We start from the raw sequence: 19,528 nt of genomic DNA, 5'->3' as shown, positions 1-19,528 counted from the left end.
TCTGTTTGTTCTGGTCTTAATACACCTGTAGTGCTTACTTGAGGGCATCAGGTCAAACAGTTCAAAGCCAGGGTGGGAGCTGTCTTTAGTGATGTTTAGCGCTCTGCTAAGGCAGCGGGAGCTGTAGATGTCCATCAGGGAGCGGAGAGGGCAGCCAATGATCTTCCATGTGACCGAGCTCCTCACCCTATCTCTAAGGGAGTGCCCAGCCACCCTGCGGAGGAAACTCATCTCGGCCGCTTGTACTCGCGATCTCGTTGTTTCGGTCCTGAGCCAAATCTCATGACCATAGGTGAGGATCAGAACTTAGATCAATTGGTAAATCGAGAGCTTTGCCCCCTACTCAGCTCTCTCTTCACCATGACGGTCCGATACAGTGACCGCATCACTGCAGGTGCTGCACTGATCTGTCTATCGATCTCATGCTCCATCCGTCCCGCACTCGTGAACAAGACCCCAAGATACTTAAACTCCTCCACTTGAGGCAAGGACACTCCACCGACCTGAAGAGGGCAAAGCACCTTTTTCCGGTCGAGAACCATGGCCTCGAATTTGGAGGTGCTGATTTTCATCCCGGACGTTTCACACTCAGCTGCAAACCGCCCCAGTGCACGCTGAAGGTCCTGATTTGACGAAGCCAACAGAACCACATCGTCCGCAAACAGCAGAGACAAGATTCTGTGGTTCCCAAACCAGACCCCCTCTACACCCTGGCAGTGCCTAGAAATTCTGTCCATAAAGATAATGAACAGAACCGGTGACAAAGGGCAGCCCTGGCGGAGGCCAACATGCACTGGAAACAGGTTTGACTTACTACCGGCAATGCGAACCAAGCTCCTGCTGTGGTCGTACAGGGACCCACCACAGGGTGCCCCGAGGGACACGGTCAAACGCCTTCTCCAGATCCACAAAGCACATGTGGACTGGTTGGGTGAACTCCCATGAACCCCCGAGCACCCGATGGAGCATTTAGAGCCAGTCCAGTGTGCCGCGACCAGGACGAAAACCACACTGCTCCTCCTGAATCCGAGGTTCGACTATCGGTCAAATTCTTCTCTCCAGTACTCTGGAATAGACCTTACCGGGGAGGGTGAGGAGTGTGATCCCCCTGTAGTTGAAACACACCCTCCGGCCCCCCTTCTTAAACATAGGGACCACCACCCTGGTCTGCCAATCCAGAGGCACTGTCCCCAACCACCACGTGATGTTGCAGAGGCATGTCAGCCAAGACAGTCCCACAACATCCAGAGATTTAAGGTACTCAGGAAAGATTTCATCCACCCCAGGAGCCACCGAGGAGCTTTCTAACCACCTCGGTGACTTCGGTCTGGGTAATGGATGAGTCTGCCTCTGAGTCCCCAGTCTTTGCTTCCTCTTCGGAAGACGTGACGATGGGATTGAGGAGATCCTCGAAGTATTCCTTCCACTGCCCGACAACATCCCCAGTCAGGGTCAACAGCTCCCCACCCACTCCGTAGACAGTGCTGGTGGAGAGCTGCTTCCGCCTCCTGAGGCGTCGGACGGTTTGCCAGAATTTCTTTGAGGCCGACCGATAGTCCTCCTCCATGGCCTCCCTGAACTCCTCCCAGTCCCGAGTTTTTGCCTCTGCGACTGCAAGGGCTGCGGCACGCTTGGCCTGCCGGTACCTGTCAGCTGCCTCCGGGGTCCCACCTACCAACAAAGACAAGTAGGACTCCTTCTTCAGCTTGACAGTATCCCTTACTTCCACCACCGGGTTCGGGGACTGCCGCCGTGACTGGCACCAGAGACCTTGTGACCACAGCTATGAGCGGCCGCATCGACAATGGAGGTGGAGAACATGGTCCACTCGGACTCCATTTCTCCAACCTCCCCTGGGATCTGGGAGAAGCTCTCCCGGAGGTGGGAGTTGAAGACCTCGCTGACAGAGGGTTCCGCCAGTCATTCCCAGCAGACCCTCACAATACGTTTTGGTCTGCCAGGTCTGACCGGCTTCCTCCCCTCCCAGCGGGTCCAACTCACCACCAGGTGGTGATCGGTCGACAGCTCAGCCCCTCTCTTCACTCGAGTGTACGAGACACGTGGCCGAAGGTCAGATGATACGACTACAAAGTCGATCATCGACCTCAGGCTCAGGGTGTCCTGGTGCCACGTGCACTTATGGACACCCTTGTGCTCAAACATGGTGTTCGTGATGGACAAATTGTGACTAGCACAGAAGTCCAACAACTGAACACCACTTGGGTTCAGATCGGGGAGGCCGTTCTTCCCAATCACCCCCCTCCAGGTCTCACTGTCACTGCCCACGTGGGCGTTGAAATCCCTCAGGAGAACAATGGAGTCCCCAGTCGGAGTGACCTGTCCCCGACCCGAAGGCGTAGGGACGCAACCCTCTCATTCACTGGGGTCAACTCCAACACATGGCGACTGAGCTGGGGAGCAATAAGCAATGCAACCCCAGCTCTCCGCCTCTCCCCATGGACAACACCAGAAAAGTGTAGCGTCTAGCCGCTCTCCAGGACTTGGGTACCAGAGCCCAAGCTGTGCGTGGAGGTGAGCCCGACTATCTCTAGTCGGTATCTCTCAACCTCCTGCACAAGCTCAGGCTCCTTCCCCCCCAGTGAGGTGACATTCCATGTCCCAACAGCCAGGGGCTGTGAGCGCGGACTGGGCTGTCGGGCCACCCGCTCTTGACCGCCACCCAGTCCTCTCTGCACCCGACCCCCATGGCCCCCTCTGCAGGTGGTGAACCCACAGGAGGGCGGGCCCACGTTGCTCTTTCGGGCTGAGCCCGGCCGAGCTCAGCTCATATTCTTATCCTCATATCCTCATAATATGAGGCTGAGCTCATATTCTTTCATAAAAGAATATGAGCTCAGCTCATATTCTTTTATTTTTCCTGAAATGTGGCTTAGGTTTAGTTCAGGGTAAAATACCCAGTAAGTCTAGAAAAAGTTTCAGTTCAAATCACTGACCCTGTCTTAAGCATGCAGTTTGTGGTTTCAGGGTTTTTGTTTTTTGGGGGCGTAATTTTGTTGTATTGTTTGTCAGTGATGCTGTAGTTTAATTTTGGTGTTGACTTAATGCATGTGAGGATTACCAGGTCTAAACTCTGCAGTTTGAATCCATACACAGCTCCTCTCTTACTGCTGTTCATGTAGTTTCCCAACGCCAAGATGATCTGCAAGGACAACAGTATTTTGACATTTACAGCAGAACTCACCTATAAACATACAAACAGACACACACTGACCTCCAGGATCTTCTTCAGCTTCTGGGATGACTTTATTGACACAGAGGCCGCAATGATGGCATGCAGTTGCTGTGGACACATAACAGTTTTTGACAATGAGGAGTCTGTGTGTGTGTGTGCATGTCTGTCTTTCTGTCTCTCTCTCTCTCTCTCTCTCACACACACACACACACACACACTACTTGTTAGAATTTTGATGTCCACCTTACCGGCGTGAGCATCTGAATATTATCGTTGAAGTTGCCCATGAAAGCCATGATGGACATGCGCTGGCTTAATCTTTCAATACGGCTAAATTGCATCATGAAGCGATCCTCATCACTCAGAGAATCCAGAGGTTTTCTGTCTCTCTCATATTGCCGTAGGAGCTTCACCTCAGCCTCAGTGGGCAAGAAGCGCATCAGACACTCCACAAAGTCCACCCGAACTGTCCGTAGGTCAAACCTGAACAAACACAGCATTTCACAACATGTAATTCATGGACGTCATTCATTTTGGCACAGTAAGAGATTTAGAGGAGTACATTTTCCCTACAGTAGGAGTGGTGGCCAAGTGGTTAGTGCACTTGGTTTCAATGTGGAAGGTTCTCAGTTCAAAGCCACCTCTGCCACATTTCTCCATGTGGATTTGCCTCTGGAAGGGCATTTGGCATATAATGCAGATCCACTTCGGATTTGCTGTGGTGACCCCGAGTGCAACACAAGGGAGCAGCCAAAGGGATATGTCACAAGCCACCTCAGAAACTGATGTTTTACAGGGTGTCTTCTTCTGCTTCTAGCTGCTACCATTAGGTGGTACCATTGTAGGGCTGGGCGATAGGACTTAAAACTCATATTACAGTATAAATTGAATCCCTTCACAGTAACAGTATATATCGCGATATAAACTTAAGTGTAAAAATTCTAATGAAGTGTTGCTGAATGGGTCATATAGTAAATGGACTGCATTTATATCTCACTTTTCCATCTGCATCAGACACTCAAAGCACTTTACAATTATGCCTCACATTCACCCCAATGTCAGGGTTCTGCCATACAAGGCGCTCACTACACACCGGGAGCAATAGGGGATTAAGGACCTTGCCCAAGGGCCCTTAGTGATTTTCCAGTCAAGTGGGGATTTGAACTGAGGATCTTCTGGTCTCAAGCCCAACACCTTAACCACGAGACCATCACCTCCCCCAAAGTCCCTTTGCAAAGCTGAACTGATTAAAATAAAGAAATCAATAAATAAAAAACAACAAAAAACAAAAACAGAATTAATTTTGAGCACCTGATTCTCTGACTTGTTAGACATGTATTTTTGTGCATTGGAATGATCTCATTTTGCCATTCCTGCTTCTGTCCAGCAGGAGGCAGTGTTAGTTTGCCTTCTTTTGGTGGCGTTTTGTCCAAAAAGTCCTCAGAGACCCCATCACGTGGATTGATGATCCTGATTGGATTATGTTGTGGGGTTCCACCAATCATAAAGTGGAATGCATTTTTTTTTCCTCTGCTCTCCTCCCCCGAGACAGAGCTCTCAACTCAGCTGAATGATGAAATTTGAGACTGTTTACTGTGGCTTTCTGCAAACACACGCACCAAATATGACCATAAAATTAACAAGAAAAACACTGCAGACATTATTCATCATAATTCAGGTTATAGTAGGCCTATTAACATAATTTAAAAACTTGTATAAAGCTTGAAGCACGCACTTCTAAAATGCATTGAAATGGAGACTGTCTGGTGAATTTAATGGGACAATTGCTTAATTCCGTCATGTCACTTTTACATACGATAACGTCATCAACAAACATTACCACAATTGGTCGGTGGAGTCTAAATCTGTACCATCAACCAAATTTCTACCATGAAATGGTTAAATCGTTTATGGAACATTGGGCTACAGTGCAGACTTCACACATCCCCTAAACTGGACTTTATTCTACCGGAGTTGCAAAGGACTACTGAGCCTATGAACTTCTCCACGCCACTGTCCGGCATTTTCGCAAACAGAAAAGGGGTAAGAGAGCCGGCTTGCATACTAGGCTACAAGCTAACCCGTACAGACCGGCACTTTCTAGCTTCTTCTTTGCCAATGCCAGGTCTCTTGCCAACAAGATTGACGAGATCCGACTTAGGATCATCTCGCGAAGGATGAACAGTTATGTGGCCGCTGTTACCGAGACCTGGCTGGACGATAACATCCCAGATACAGCGGTGGAGATAGAGGGACGCTCTCTCCTCCGGGTGGACAGGACTGTGGTTTTGGGTAAGAGCAGAGGTGGGGGTCTGGCACTGTATGTAAACAATCTTTGGTGCACAGCCACACACATTTTTGCAACATTCTGCTCTCCTGATTTGGAATACTTGGTGGTGAAATGCAGACCTTTTAAGTTGGTGAGAGAGCTCTCGTCTACTGTGATCGTAACTGTCTAGATACCACCACGGGCAAATGCTAAAGTAGCATTAGAGCCGCTGTACGGCCTGGTTAACGGGCAGATGAGCGTCAACGGCTGTGATTGTGGCTGGAGATATTAATCATATTGAATTAAAGGCGGTGTTCCCTAAATTTCACAAGTACATAAACTTCCCCACCTGAGACAACAATATCTTGGATCAGGTATACTACAAGGCTGCAGCAGCACCACATCTGGGCATGCCTGACCACATTTTAGTGGAGCTGATTCCTGCTTATAACCCCCTGGCATGTAGATCAAAGCCAACCATTAGGACAGTTCAAGTTTGGTCTGAGGAGGCCTCCTCCACACTCCAGGACTGGTTTGAGGACACAGACTGGAGTGTGTTTAGGGATGGGGCGGACCTGGAAGAATATACATCATCTGTCCTGTGTTACATCCAGTTCTGTACTGATGCTGCCCTCCCTGTAAAGACCATTAAGGAGTTTCCCAACCAGAAACCATGATTGGATAGCACAGTACGGTCCCTGCTGAAGGCCCGAGATGCTGCCTACCGGGCTGGAGACAGGCTGGCTTACTGCAGGGCTCGATCTGAACTGAGGAGTGGAATTAAGCAGGCAAAACTCCAGTATAAACAACGCATAGAGGAGCACTTTAATAACAATGACCCTCAGAACATGTGGCGAGGCATCAGGACCATGACGGATTACAAGCGCAAGAATCAACTAGCCAGCCATGACCCCATCCTGCCTGACACTTTGAACAACTTCTTTGCCTGTTTTCAAATCAAATCAAATCAAATCAAATCAATTTTATTTATATAGCGCCAAATCACAACAAACAGTTGCCCCAAGGCGCTTTATATTGTAAGGCAAAAGCCATACAATAATTACAGAAAAACCCCAACGGTCAAAACGACCCCCTGTGAGCAAGCACTTGGCGACAGTGCGAAGGAAAAACTCCCTTTTAACAGGAAGAAACCTCCAGCAGAACCAGGCTCAGGGAGGGGCAGTCTTCTGCTGGGACTGGTTGGGGCTGAGGGAGAGAACCAGGAAAAAGACATGCTGTGGAAGAGAGCAGAGATCAATCACTAATGATTAAATGCAGAGTGGTGCATACAGAGCAAAAAGAGAAAGAAACACTCAGTGCATCATGGGAACCCCCCAGCAGTCTAAGTCTATAGCAGCATAACTAAGGGATGGTTCAGGGTCACCTGATCCAGCCCTAACTATAAGCTTTAGCAAAAAGGAAAGTTTTAAGCCTAATCTTAAAAGTAGAGAGGGTGTCTGTCTCCCTGATCCGAATTGGGAGCTGGTTCCACAGGAGAGGAGCCTGAAAGCTGAAGGCTCTGCCTCCCATTCTACTCTTACAAACCCTAGGAACTACAAGTAAGCCTGCAGTCTGAGAGCGAAGCGCTCTATTGGGGTGATATGGTACTATGAGGTCTCTAAGATAAGATGGGACCTGATTATTCAAAACCTTGTAAGTAAGAAGAAGAATTTTAAATTCTATTCTGGAATTAACAGGGAGCCAATGAAGAGAAGCCAATATGGGATAAATATACTCTCTCCTTCTAGTCCCCGTCAGTACTCTAGCTGCAGCATTTTGAATTAACTGAAGGCTTTTCAGGGAACTTTTAGGACAACCTGATAATAATGAATTACAATAGTCCAGCCTAGAAGAAATAAATGCATGAATTAGTTTTTCAGCATCACTCTGAGACAAGACCTTTCTAATTTTAGAGATATTGCGCAAATGCAAAAAAGCAGTCATACATATTTGCTTAATATGCGCATTGAAGGACATATGCTGATCAAAAATGACTCCAAGATTTCTCACAGTATTACTGGAGGTCAGGGTAATGCCATCCAGAGTAAGGATCTGGTTAGACACCATGTTTCTAAGATTTGTGGGGCCAAGTACAATAACTTCAGTTTTATCTGAATTTAAAAGCAGGAAATTAGAGGTCATCCATGTCTTTATGTCTGTAAGACAATCCTGCAGTTTAACTAATTGGTGTGTGTCCTCTGGCTTAGAACCTTGTGGAACTCCATAATTAACCTTAGTCTGTGAAGAAGACTCCCCATTTACATGAACAAATTGTAATCTATTAGATAAATATAATTCAAACCACCGCAGCGCAGTGCCTTTAATACCTATGGCATGCTCTAATCTCTGTAATAAAATTTTATGGTTAACAGTATCAAAAGCAACACTGAGGTCTAACAGGACAAGCACAGAGATGAGTCCACTGTCTGAGGCCATAAGAAGATCATTTGTAACCTTCACTAATTTTGACACTTCAAACAGCAGGGAGGCTGTACATTTACCCAAACCTGAGGAGCAGCACCAGCCCCTTGTCCTGTAGCACCATCAGGTGATGTCCACCTTGCAGAAGATCAACATCCGCAAAGCTGCAGAACCGGATGGGGTGTCAGGTCGGACTCTGAGAACATGTGCTAATCAATTAGCAGGAGTGTTTTCAGATATTTTCAATCTGTCCCTGTGCCTGGCCATGGTTCCTGGGTGCCTCAAGTCCGCCATTTCATAATACCGATACCAAAGAAGCAGAGTTGTAGTCTTACACACCTCTCTGCAGCTTCTCTCCCCCTGCCATCCCCTCATTACCCCATCCCCGTAGAGACGGTGTCTGCTCCCAGACCACAATTAACCAGCAAAAATCTATGTAAGCATAAAAATTCAAAAAGAAAAAATAATATAGTACCTTTAACTGCACCACAGACTAAAATAGTTAAATGTGGTCTATTAAACATTAGGTCTCTCTCTTCTAAGTCCCTGTTGGTAAATGATATAATAATTGATCAACATATTGATTTATTCTGCCTTACAGAAACCTGGTTACAGCAGGATGAATATGTTAGTTTAAATGAGTCAACACCCCCAAGTCACACTAACTGTCAGAATGCTCGTAGCACGGGCCGAGGCGGAGGATTAGCAGCAATCTTCCATTCCAGCTTATTAATTAATCAAAAACCCAGACAGAGCTTTAATTCATTTGAAAGCTTGACTCTTAGTCTTGTCCATCCAAATTGGAAGTCCCAAAAACCAGTTTTATTTGTTATTATCTATCGTCCACCTGGTCGTTACTGTGAGTTTCTCTGTGAATTTTCAGACCTTTTGTCTGACTTAGCGCTTAGCTCAGATAAGATAATTATAGTGGGTGATTTTAACATCCACACAGATGCTGAGAATGACAGCCTCAACACTGCATTTAATCTATTATTAGACTCAATTGGCTTTGCTCAAAATGTAAATGAGTCCACCCACCACTTTAATCATATCTTAGATCTTGTTCTGACTTATGGTATGGAAATAGAAGACTTAACAGTATTCCCTGAAAACTCCCTTCTGTCTGATCATTTCTTAATAACATTTACATTTACTCTGATGGACTACCCAGCAGTGGGGAATAAGTTTCATTACACTAGATGTCTTTCAGAAAGTGCTGTAACTAGGTTTAAAGGATATGATTCCTTCTTTATGTTCTCTAATGCCATATACCAACACAGTGCAGAGTAGCCACCTAAACTCTGTAAGTGAGATAGAGTATCTCGTCAATAGTTTTACATCCTCATTGAAGACAACTTTGGATGCTGTAGCTCCTCTGAAAAAGAGAGCTTTAAATCAGAAGTGCCTGACTCCGTGGTATAACTCACAAACTCGTAGCTTAAAGCAGATAACCCGTAAGTTGGAGAGGAAATGGCGTCTCACTAATTTAGAAGATCTTCACTTAGCCTGGAAAAAGAGTCTGTTGCTCTATAAAAAAGCCCTCCGTAAAGCTAGGACATCTTTCTACTCATCACTAATTGAAGAAAATAAGAACAACCCCAGGTTTCTTTTCAGCACTGTAGCCAGGCTGACAAAGAGTCAGAGCTCTATTGAGCTGAGTATTCCATTAACTTTAACTAGTAATGACTTCATGACTTTCTTTGCTAACAAAATTTTAACTATTAGAGAAAAAATTACTCATAACCATCCCAAAGACGTATCGTTATCTTTGGCTGCTTTCAGTGATGCCGGTATTTGGTTAGACTCTTTCTCTCCGATTGTTCTGTCTGAGTTATTTTCATTAGTTACTTCATCCAAACCATCAACATGTTTATTAGACCCCATTCCTACCAGGCTGCTCAAGGAAGCCCTACCATTATTTAATGCTTCGATCTTAAATATGATCAATCTATCTTTGTTAGTTGGCTATGTACCATAGGCTTTTAAGGTGGCAGTAATTAAACCATTACTTAAAAAGCCATCACTTGACCCAGCTATCTTAGGCCAATCTCCAGCCTTCCTTTTCTCTCAAAAATTCTCGAAAGGGTAGTTGTAAAACAGCTAACTGATCATCTGCAGAGGAATGGTCTATTTGAAGAGTTTCAGTCAGGTTTGAGAATTCATCATAGTACAGAAACAGCATTAGTGAAGGTTACAAATGATCTTCTTATGGCCTCGGACAGTGGACTCATCTCTGTGCTTGTTCTGTTAGACCTCAGTGCTGCTTTTGATACTGTTGACCATAAAATTTTATTACAGAGATTAGAGCATGCCATAGGTATTAAAGGCACTGCGCTGCGGTGGTTTGAATCATATTTGTCTAATAGATTACAATTTGTTCATGTAAATGGGGAATCTTCTTCACACACTAAAGTTAATTTTGGAGTTCCACAAGGTTCTGTGCTAGGACCAATTTTATTCACTTTATACATGCTTCCCTTAGGCAGTATTATTAGACGATATTGCTTAAATTTTCATTGTTATGCAGATGATACCCAGCTTTATCTATCCATGAAGCCAGAGGACACACACCAATTAGCTAAACTGCAGGATTGTCTTACAGACATAAAGACATGGATGACCTCTAATTTCCTGCTTTTAAACTCAGATAAAACTGAAGTTATTGTACTTGGCCCCACAAATCTTAGAAACATGGTGTCTAACCAGATCCTTACTCTGGATGGCATTACCCTGACCTCTAGTAACACTGTGAGAAATCTTGGAGTCATTTTTGATCAGGATATGTCATTCAAAGCGCATATTAAACAAATATGTAGGACTGCTTTTTTGCATTTACGCAATATCTCTAAAATTAGAAAGGTCTTGTCTCAGAGTGATGCTGAAAAACTAATTCATGCATTTATTTCCTCTAGGCTGGACTATTGTAATTCATTATTATCAGGTTGTCCTAAAAGTTCCCTAAAAAGCCTTCAGTTAATTCAAAATGCTGCAGCTAACGGGGACTAGAAGGAGAGAGCATATCTCACCCATATTGGCCTCTCTTCATTGGCTTCCTGTTAATTCTAGAATAGAATTTAAAATTCTTCTTCTTACTTATAAGGTTTTGAATAATCAGGTCCCATCTTATCTTAGGGACCTCGTAGTACCATATCACCCCAATAGAGCGCTTCGCTCTCAGACTGCAGGCTTACTTGTAGTTCCTAGGGTTTGTAGGAGTAGAATGGGAGGCAGAGCCTTCAGCTTTCAGGCTCCTCTCCTGTGGAACCAGCTCCCAATTCAGATCAGGGAGACAGACACCCTCTCTACTTTTAAGATTAGGCTTAAAACTTTCCTTTTTGCTAAAGCTTATAGTTAGGGCTGGATCGGGTGACCCTGAACCATCCCTTAGTTATGCTGCTATAGACGTAGACTGCTGGGGGGTTCCCATGATGCACTGTTTCTTTCTCTTTTTGCTCTGTATGCACCACTCTGCATTTAATCATTAGTGATCGATCTCTGCTCCCCTCCACAGCATGTCTTTTTCCTGGTTCTCTCCCTCAGACCCAGCCAGTCCCAGCAGAAGACTGCCCCTCCCTGAGCCTGGTTCTGGTGGAGGTTTCTTCCTGTTAAAAGGGAGTTTTTCCTTCCCACTGTAGCCAAGTGCTTGCTCACAGGGGGTCGTTTTGACCGTTGGGGTTTTACATAATTATTGTATGGCCTTGCCTTACAATATAAAGCGCCTTGGGGCAACTGTTTGTTGTGATTTGGTGCTATATAAATAAAATTGATTTGATTTGATTTGATTGATTGATTGATCCATCACCTACCTGAATGACTACCGGCCTGTCGCTCTGACCCCGGTAATCATGAAATGCTTTGAGCGGATTCTTCTAAGGCACATCAGAGACCTCATCCCTGCGGACCTGGACAGCCTTCAGTTCACCTACTGAGGGAACCGTTCAACAGAGGATGCTGTTTCCGTCACTCTGCACACAGCCCTGACCTATCTGCAGCACCCCAACACATATGTTAGAATACTATATGTAGACTTCAGCTCAGCTTTTAACACAGTCATTACAGACAAGCTGACACTGAAGCTACACCAGTTGGGTTTGCCTGTGCTGCTGTGCTACTGGATCAGAGACCTTCTCACCAATAAACCTCAGGTGGTGAGAATAGGTGACCTTACGTCGTCTTCTCTGGTCCTTAACACAGGCACTCCGGCTGTGTGCTCAGCCCAGCCCTCTTCACTCTCTGCACACATGATTGTACTGCCATCCACCCCACAAATACACTTGTGAAGTTTGCAGACAATCTGACACTGAATACAGGGAGGACCAAAGAGGTCATTGTGGATTTTAGGAGGGCCAAGAAAACGGACCACGTCCCCCTCCTCATAGGCGGAGAAGTGGTGGAGCATGTGGATAACATCAAATTTCTGGGCCTCCATATCACATCTGATCTGTCTTGGTGCATGAACACCTCCCATCTGGTGAAGAAGACGCAACAAAGGCTCTTCTTCCTCAGGAAACTGAAACACGCTTGACTATCCTCCCGACTGTTGGCAAACGTTTACAGGGCCACAATAGAGAGCATCTTCTGCCTCAGTGTGACTGTGTGGTACGGCAGCTGTACGGCCAAGGAGAACAAGAGTCTGGTGCAGGTGGTGAGGACAGCACAGGGCATTGTTGGCTGCCCCCTCCCATACTTGGATTCCATTTACGAGGGTCGTGTCAAGAAAAGGGCCAAATCCATCACTGCAGACCCCAGTCACCTGGGCCACAGACTGTTTGTACCGCTTCCATCAGGCAAGCGGTACAGAAATATAAGGGCCACTACAAACAGACTGAGAGACATTTTTTTCTTTATGGCAGTCAGAGCTATTAGCGCCCCCCCCCCCCCCCCCCCCCGCAGCTTCTCATATATACCCCACCACCCTGTAGTTATCGACACACACACACACACACACACACACACACACACACACACACACACACACACACACACACACACACACACACACACACACACACACACACACACACACACTTCTTCAGGGACTGTAATCATGCATTCAGTACACCTGGCCTGCTCTATTTACTTACAGAGACTGCAACTCCTGGACTGTACTATATATATTTATTCATTTGTTTATAGGACTGTCATGCACACAGCACTTTTAAACACTTTTAATACCTTTTGCTGCATTTTGCTGCCTGCTGTATCCTTTGTGTATATACATATTTATTTATTGTATTCATAGGACTGTCATGCACACAGCACTTTTGATATTTCTGCTGAATTTCCCTGCCTGCTCTATACATTTGCACGCACACACACACACACACACACACATATATATATATATATATATATATATATATATATATATATATATATATATATATATATATATATATATATATACGAGGTCTGTATATTTATTTACTTATCTACAGGACTGTCATGCACACAGCACTTTTTGATACCTCCTGCTGTATTTCTCTGCCGACTGTATTCTCTGTGTATATAGTTGAATGTGGACTTTTGTCCTTTGTCTTCAATTATTGTATGAGGTCCTTTGCTAGACAAGGTGAAGCTGAAACTTAAATTTTGTTGAATTTTATTCAATGACAATAAAAGGCATCTTATCTTTCTTATATCGCCCACCACTATGCCACTGCACATCATCTGTCTGTAAGATTACCCTGTCCTCTGCATCTTCCTCTGTCTCAGAAACCACCCACATGTCCTCCCTCAGCACATCCATAAACCTGCTCTTTGTCTTCCCTCTTCTCCTCCTGCCAGGTGGCTCCATACTTAGCATTCTTCTCCTTATATATCCTTGGTCCCTTCTCTCCACATGTCCAAACCATGTCAGTCTTGCCTCTTTGATGTCATCTCCAAACCATCCTACCTGTGCTGTCCCTCTGATATGTTCATTGTCAATCCTTCCCATCCTTGTCACCCCCTCAAAAAAAAAAAAAAAAAGTCACTCCTTAGTAAAAGGCACATGAGAGCCTGCCTGGAGTTTGACAAAAGTCACCTGAAGGACTCAGACCAGGAGAAACAAAATTCTCTGGTCTGATGAGACAAAGATTGAACTCTTTGGTGTCATGTTTAGAGGAAACCAGGCACCATCCCTACAGTGAAGCATGGTGGTGACAGCATCATGCTGCAAACAGGAATCAGCAAAACTGCTCAAAGACAGGTGCATCCCATTCGGTTCATCCTGCAGTGCCAGTTCTGGTTACCAAAACTGGCCCACTACACAGATCACATTTCACGCCCGGCTCCAAGCCAGCAAGCCGGGTTAGGGTTAGGATTTTCTGAAGTGTTCCTTAGCCCATGTGGTAAGATCCTTTACACAATGATCTTGGATTTTATTGCAGTGTCGCCTGAGGGATCGAAGGTCACAGGCATTCAGTGTTGGTTTTCAGCCTTGCCGCTTACATGTAGAAAGTTCTCCAGATTCTCTGAATCTTCTGATTATATTATGGACTGTTGATGGTGGAATCCCTAAATTCCTTGCAATTGAACATTGAGAAACATTGTTCTTAAACTGTTGGACTATTTTTTCAAGCAGTTGTTCACAAAGTGGTGATCCTCTCTCCATCTTTGCTTGTGAACGGCTGAGGCTTTTGTGGATGCTCCTTTTATACCCAATCATGACACTCACCTGTTTCCAATTAAGCTGTTCACCTGTGGGCTGTGGAGCCGCAGAACAAGATGGCAGCTTAGAGTGGATGCTCCTTGCAACTCCGCTAAAAGTTTATAAAGTCCTAGTTATTAGCGCTTTTAATTCGCTCTACAATATGTCTAAACAAACAATGCTTAAAGACTGTGAAAGCAGCTCCAGATCTCGTGGTTCCCAGAAACCCAAAAATACAGCTATGACAACAGTGGCAGCATACAATGCTAATAATGAGGATGGCTTGCGGGTCAATTTAGCCACGGTGCTAACTGAGCTGCATTCACTCCGAACGACTATCACCGCGATTAACACCAAGATGCTGTAAGTACTCTTGATGGTTTGGGACAAAACTTGATAATGTAGAGAGACACATAGCTGAGATGAACAGCTCTGTTGATGCTGTGAAAAAGAGTTTTGCCGATCTTCAACAAGATATCACCGCTAATGCTAAGCGGCTCACGGAGGCTGAAGGCTGCATAGGCGATGCGGAAGATGGCCTTGAGAGGGTGAAAATGGAACAGTCTGCCTCCGCTAAACGCATCGCATACTTGGAGTCTAAGATGGAAGACCTGGAAAACCGTGCCTGGAGGAAGAACCTAAGGCTGGTAGGGCTCCCCGAAAATGCTGAAAAGAAGCAGCCCATGGCTGACTATATTCAGCGCATGCTGCTGATATGGCTGGGGCTTGATGCCGACAGATTGTTCACATTGGAAAGAGCACACCGTGCTTTGGCGAGACCAAGACAGGATCAGAGCAGAGCTGTAATCATCCGTTTTTTACGATTCCAAGACCGCGAGGTTGTCTTCAACACATCCAAACAACGTTCGCTTAGTCACGATTGTCACAACATCATCTTTGCTCAAGATTTATCAGCGGACACCATGAATGCACGAAGCCCATTCAGTGCAGTGAGGAAAAAGTTCATTGAAGCTGGATCTTTTCGGGGATTTACCCTGTGCCCTTGTAGGATGAGGGCTCTGCACAATGGGAAAATAGTACTGTTCTCCACACCAGAAGAAGCTGAGAAGTTCCTTTCCTCATAAACCCCTAAAACTCTAAACAGCCAAGAGTATAGGAAATTACAGCAGGACTGATATAGACGATATCATTGGTGCACTAGCTTAATACAGGTCTTTTTCTTCTTTTCTCTCTCTTTTTTTATGATACAATTATTTTGACTGTATGCAGAGCTGTCACTACCATATTTGGTGGACACTTTATGCAAGTACAGGCCTATAAACTTGCTTTATTTGCCACAGGTTACTGAGGCGGTTAATCAAGAAGCGATAATAATATTATGCTCCATATCCATTAGTCTAGGACGTTAAGTGTTTAAAGCATCAGGTTGGGACACGGAGTTGGGAGGGCCCATGTGGGCTGTCTATGTGGTGTGCCTACAGTTAAGCCACTCCTCATGTGTGTGGATTGGTATTTGCCCTTATGTTTAGTTTGAATAAGGGAAGGGGGAGTTCTTGAAGGTTAAGTGTTTTTATATGTTTGGTTCAGTTTTATATTACTTTTATCCTTTTTATTTGTTTATCTTATGTCACACTCAACATGATCATCGGTCTCAAATATCATATGTAAAGCAACATGGAAAGTTCAAAATGGCCTAATTTAAGATTCACAAGCTGGAATGTCAGGGGACTTAATAAGTTAACTAAGTTGAAACAGGTAATGAATAGACTTAAAAATTTGCATTCCGAAATAATTTTTGCTCAGCTGCTAAAAAAAAAAACAAAAAAACAAAAAAAAACCAAGCTGACTCTGGATAAAGCGGAAGAAAATGGATGGATGGATGGACTAATTTTTCTTCAGGAAATTCATATTACAGTCACTGAAATTAAACAACTACAATGTAGATGGTCTGGTCAAATCATACATGCTACATTTAACAATTATGCTCAGGGGTTATTAATTCTTATCCACAAATCAATTCCTTTTCAACTCATTAATACTATTCGGGACCCCCAAGGAAGGTTCGTTATTGCTCAGGGAAAGATCTTATCTCTGTCACTGAATTTGGTCAGCATGTATGGTCCTAATGAGGACAATCCAAATTTTTTTGAAGATTTCTTCCTGACTTTGTCTTTACTGTATGGCTTAAATGTAATCGGTGGGGATTTTAACTGCACCTTAAACCCGCTGTTAGATCACTCTATGAAAACTGATCCCTATAAAAAACAATCCAGGAAAATTTTTTTACAATATATCACAGACCTAAACTTAGTAGAAATATGGAGAAAACTTAACCCAGATAAACTGGAATAGTCATGCTACTCAGGAGTACAGAAGTCCAGATCTCACATTGATTATTTTTTAGTATCACAAGAATTGGTGTCTAAAATTCAGAACTGCTGATGTGACTGTATAGTTATTAGTGACCATTCCCCCATTTCCATGACCGTGTATTTTGAGAAACTCCAACAGTCTCCCCCTTATTGGCGTCTGCAAGTGAGATGGCTTCAAAACCCAGAATTTGTTAAACATATTGAAGAAAAGATTGATACTTACTTTCAGATCATTACTAATCAAACTAGATGGGAAGCCTTCAAGGCATATATTAGAGGGGAAATTATTGATTATTATTGAAATTATTATTGATCTCTGCTCCCCTCCACAGCATGTCTTTTTCCTGGTTCTCTCCCTCAGCCCCAACCAGTCCCAGCAGAAGACTGAAGACTGCCCCTCCCTGAGCCTGGTTCTGCTGGAGGTTTCTTCCTGTTAAAAGGGAGTTTTTCCTTTCCACTGTCGCCAAGTGCTTGCTCACAGGGGGTCGTTTTGACCATTGGGGTTTTTACGTAATTATTGTATGGCCTTGCCTTACAATATAAAGCGCCTTGGGGCAACTGTTTGTTGTGATTTGGCGCTATATAAATAAAATTGATTGATTGATTATTAGCTTCACAAGTACTAAAAACAAGAAACAAAAAGCAGAAATGAATAATTTAGAGAAAAAAATAAAATATTTGGAAATAGATATAAATAACAAAGATAATCCTGAAAAACAAAAAAGTTACTACTTTTAAGAACAGAATACAATAAATTAACACATCTTTCAGCTGGCTTGGGAAGGCCTTGGGGTTCCCCCGGAGGAGCTGGGGGACGTGTGTGTGGATCGGGAGGTCTGGGCGGCTTTGCTTGAGCTGCTGCCCCCGCGACCCAACTCCGGATAAAGCGGAAGAAAATGGATGGATGGATGGATAAAGCAGCCAAAAGTTTACTGTGATTGAACCAGGCCTTTTACGATCAGGGAGAAAAGGCTGGCAAATTGTTAGCTTGGAGAATTAAAAAAATACGGTATGAAAGGGCAATTAATGGCATAATTACACAATCAGGAGAGATGCTGGATGACCCTCAAGATATTAATAATGCATTTAAGGAATTTTACCAATCTTTGTACAGGTCAGATTGCTCCCCTACTTCTGCTTACAGAGATGCCTTTCTTAACCATCTTCAGTTTAATACAGCCACACAGAAGGTTAAAGAGGATCTGGATGAAGACATAACAACGGAAGAACTATTGCGGGCCATTAAAAGTATTAACTCAGGCAAAGCTCCGAAGCCTGATGGCCTGCCAATAGAGTTTCATAAAACCTTCCAGAAACAGTTATTGACACCACTTTTGAGTATGTTTAGCGAGTCTTTTAATAATGGCACCTTACCACCAACCTTAAGACTTGCAGCTATAATCCTTATCTTAAAACAGGGGAAAATACCAACTAACTGTTGTGAAGGTGTCGTAGCACGGACCCACAACAGGGGGCGCAAATGAACGGACAATGAGTAAGCCAAAAAGTAACAATTTAATGTTGTGATAATACACAACTAAATTCACAGAATTTGCACAGTCAATTAACACCAGGTGATGTGTGGGCAGGCTCGAAGATAGAAGACCCCCGACAAGAGAGAAGCCGCATCCCACACGGCTTCCACCACCAACGGTCTGAAGAACACCGGAGCCGCCAAGTCTCGAGTCCCCAGGTGGCCTCTGTCTTCGGCTGTCGACCCTGGTACTGCTGGCAGAAAGCAGAGATAAGATGTATGAGTGTGAGTCCGCACACTCAGTAATCCACAGTCCAAACACAGTTAGGAGGGAGCACCTCCACCTCCAATCACACACACTCGTGCAGCTCCTGGTCAACCACTTATCTGGTTTGGGGTGTGAGGCGAAGCCGTCGCTGTCACACCAAACGCCAATCCTCCAGATAAGGCAACACTCCAGGAAAACGGCTGCAATAGAAGTTCAGGTTATTACACACAAAGTGTTAGTCAGCAGAGAAATTACCTTTCCAATGGTAGTCAATTTCTCTGCGAGGAGGTGGAGTTGCAGTCCGGCCTTTATGGTGATGATGATGAGTGAAAGCTGGTGCGATGAGTGACAGCTGTCACTTCTTCTGGGTCTGGCGCCCTCTCGTGCTTGGAGCCCGCACTCCAAGCAGGGCGCCCTCTGGTGGTGGTGGGCCAGCAGTACCTCCTCTTCAGCGGCCCACATAACAGGACCCCCCCCTCAACGGGCGCCTCCTGTCCGGGTGTCTTCTGTAGAAATCGGCCAGGAGGGCCGGGTCCAGGATGAAGCTCCTCTTCACCCAGGAGCGTTCTTCAGGTCCATACCCCTCCCAGTCCACCAGATATTGGAACCCCCGGCCCTTACGACGGACGTCCAGGAGCCTGCGGACTGTCCAAGCAGGCTCGCCGTCGATGAGCCGGGCAGGAGGCGGCGTAGGTCCAGGTGCACAGAGGGGCGAGGTGTGGTGTGGCTTGATATGGGACACGTGGAATACAGGGTGGATCCGCAGTGAAGCTGGGAGTTGGAGCTTCACTGCAGCCGGGTTGATGATTTTGAGGATTGTGAATGGTCCGATGTACCTGTCTTTCAATTTGGGAGAGTCTTCCACACCTGCGAAGAGAACTGGGGACCACGATCTGAAACGATGTCCGATGGTATCCCATGCAGCCGCATGACGTGGTG

The 19,528-nt window shown here is 45.1% G+C and overlaps 1 protein-coding gene across 3 annotated transcripts in view; it reads right to left on the bottom strand.

The window, feature by feature from the left end:
- Window positions 1-19,528, bottom strand: part of fmnl2b (formin-like 2b) — a 360,828-nt gene that overhangs the window by 108,956 nt on the left and 232,344 nt on the right. For all 3 annotated transcript variants that reach the window (XM_034179825.1, XM_034179807.1, XM_034179816.1), the window contains 3 exons: window positions 3,442-3,676; window positions 3,233-3,301; window positions 3,080-3,160 (listed from right to left, as the gene is read on the bottom strand). In XM_034179825.1, the coding sequence (XP_034035716.1) occupies window positions 3,080-3,160; window positions 3,233-3,301; window positions 3,442-3,676 (385 nt within the window). The remainder of the gene's footprint in view (window positions 1-3,079; window positions 3,161-3,232; window positions 3,302-3,441; window positions 3,677-19,528) is intronic.

Source organism: Thalassophryne amazonica, chromosome 1 (genome assembly GCF_902500255.1).
Source record: "Thalassophryne amazonica chromosome 1, fThaAma1.1, whole genome shotgun sequence".
NCBI lineage: Eukaryota > Metazoa > Chordata > Actinopteri > Batrachoidiformes > Batrachoididae > Thalassophryne > Thalassophryne amazonica.
This window is presented reverse-complemented; position numbering and strand designations above follow the sequence as displayed.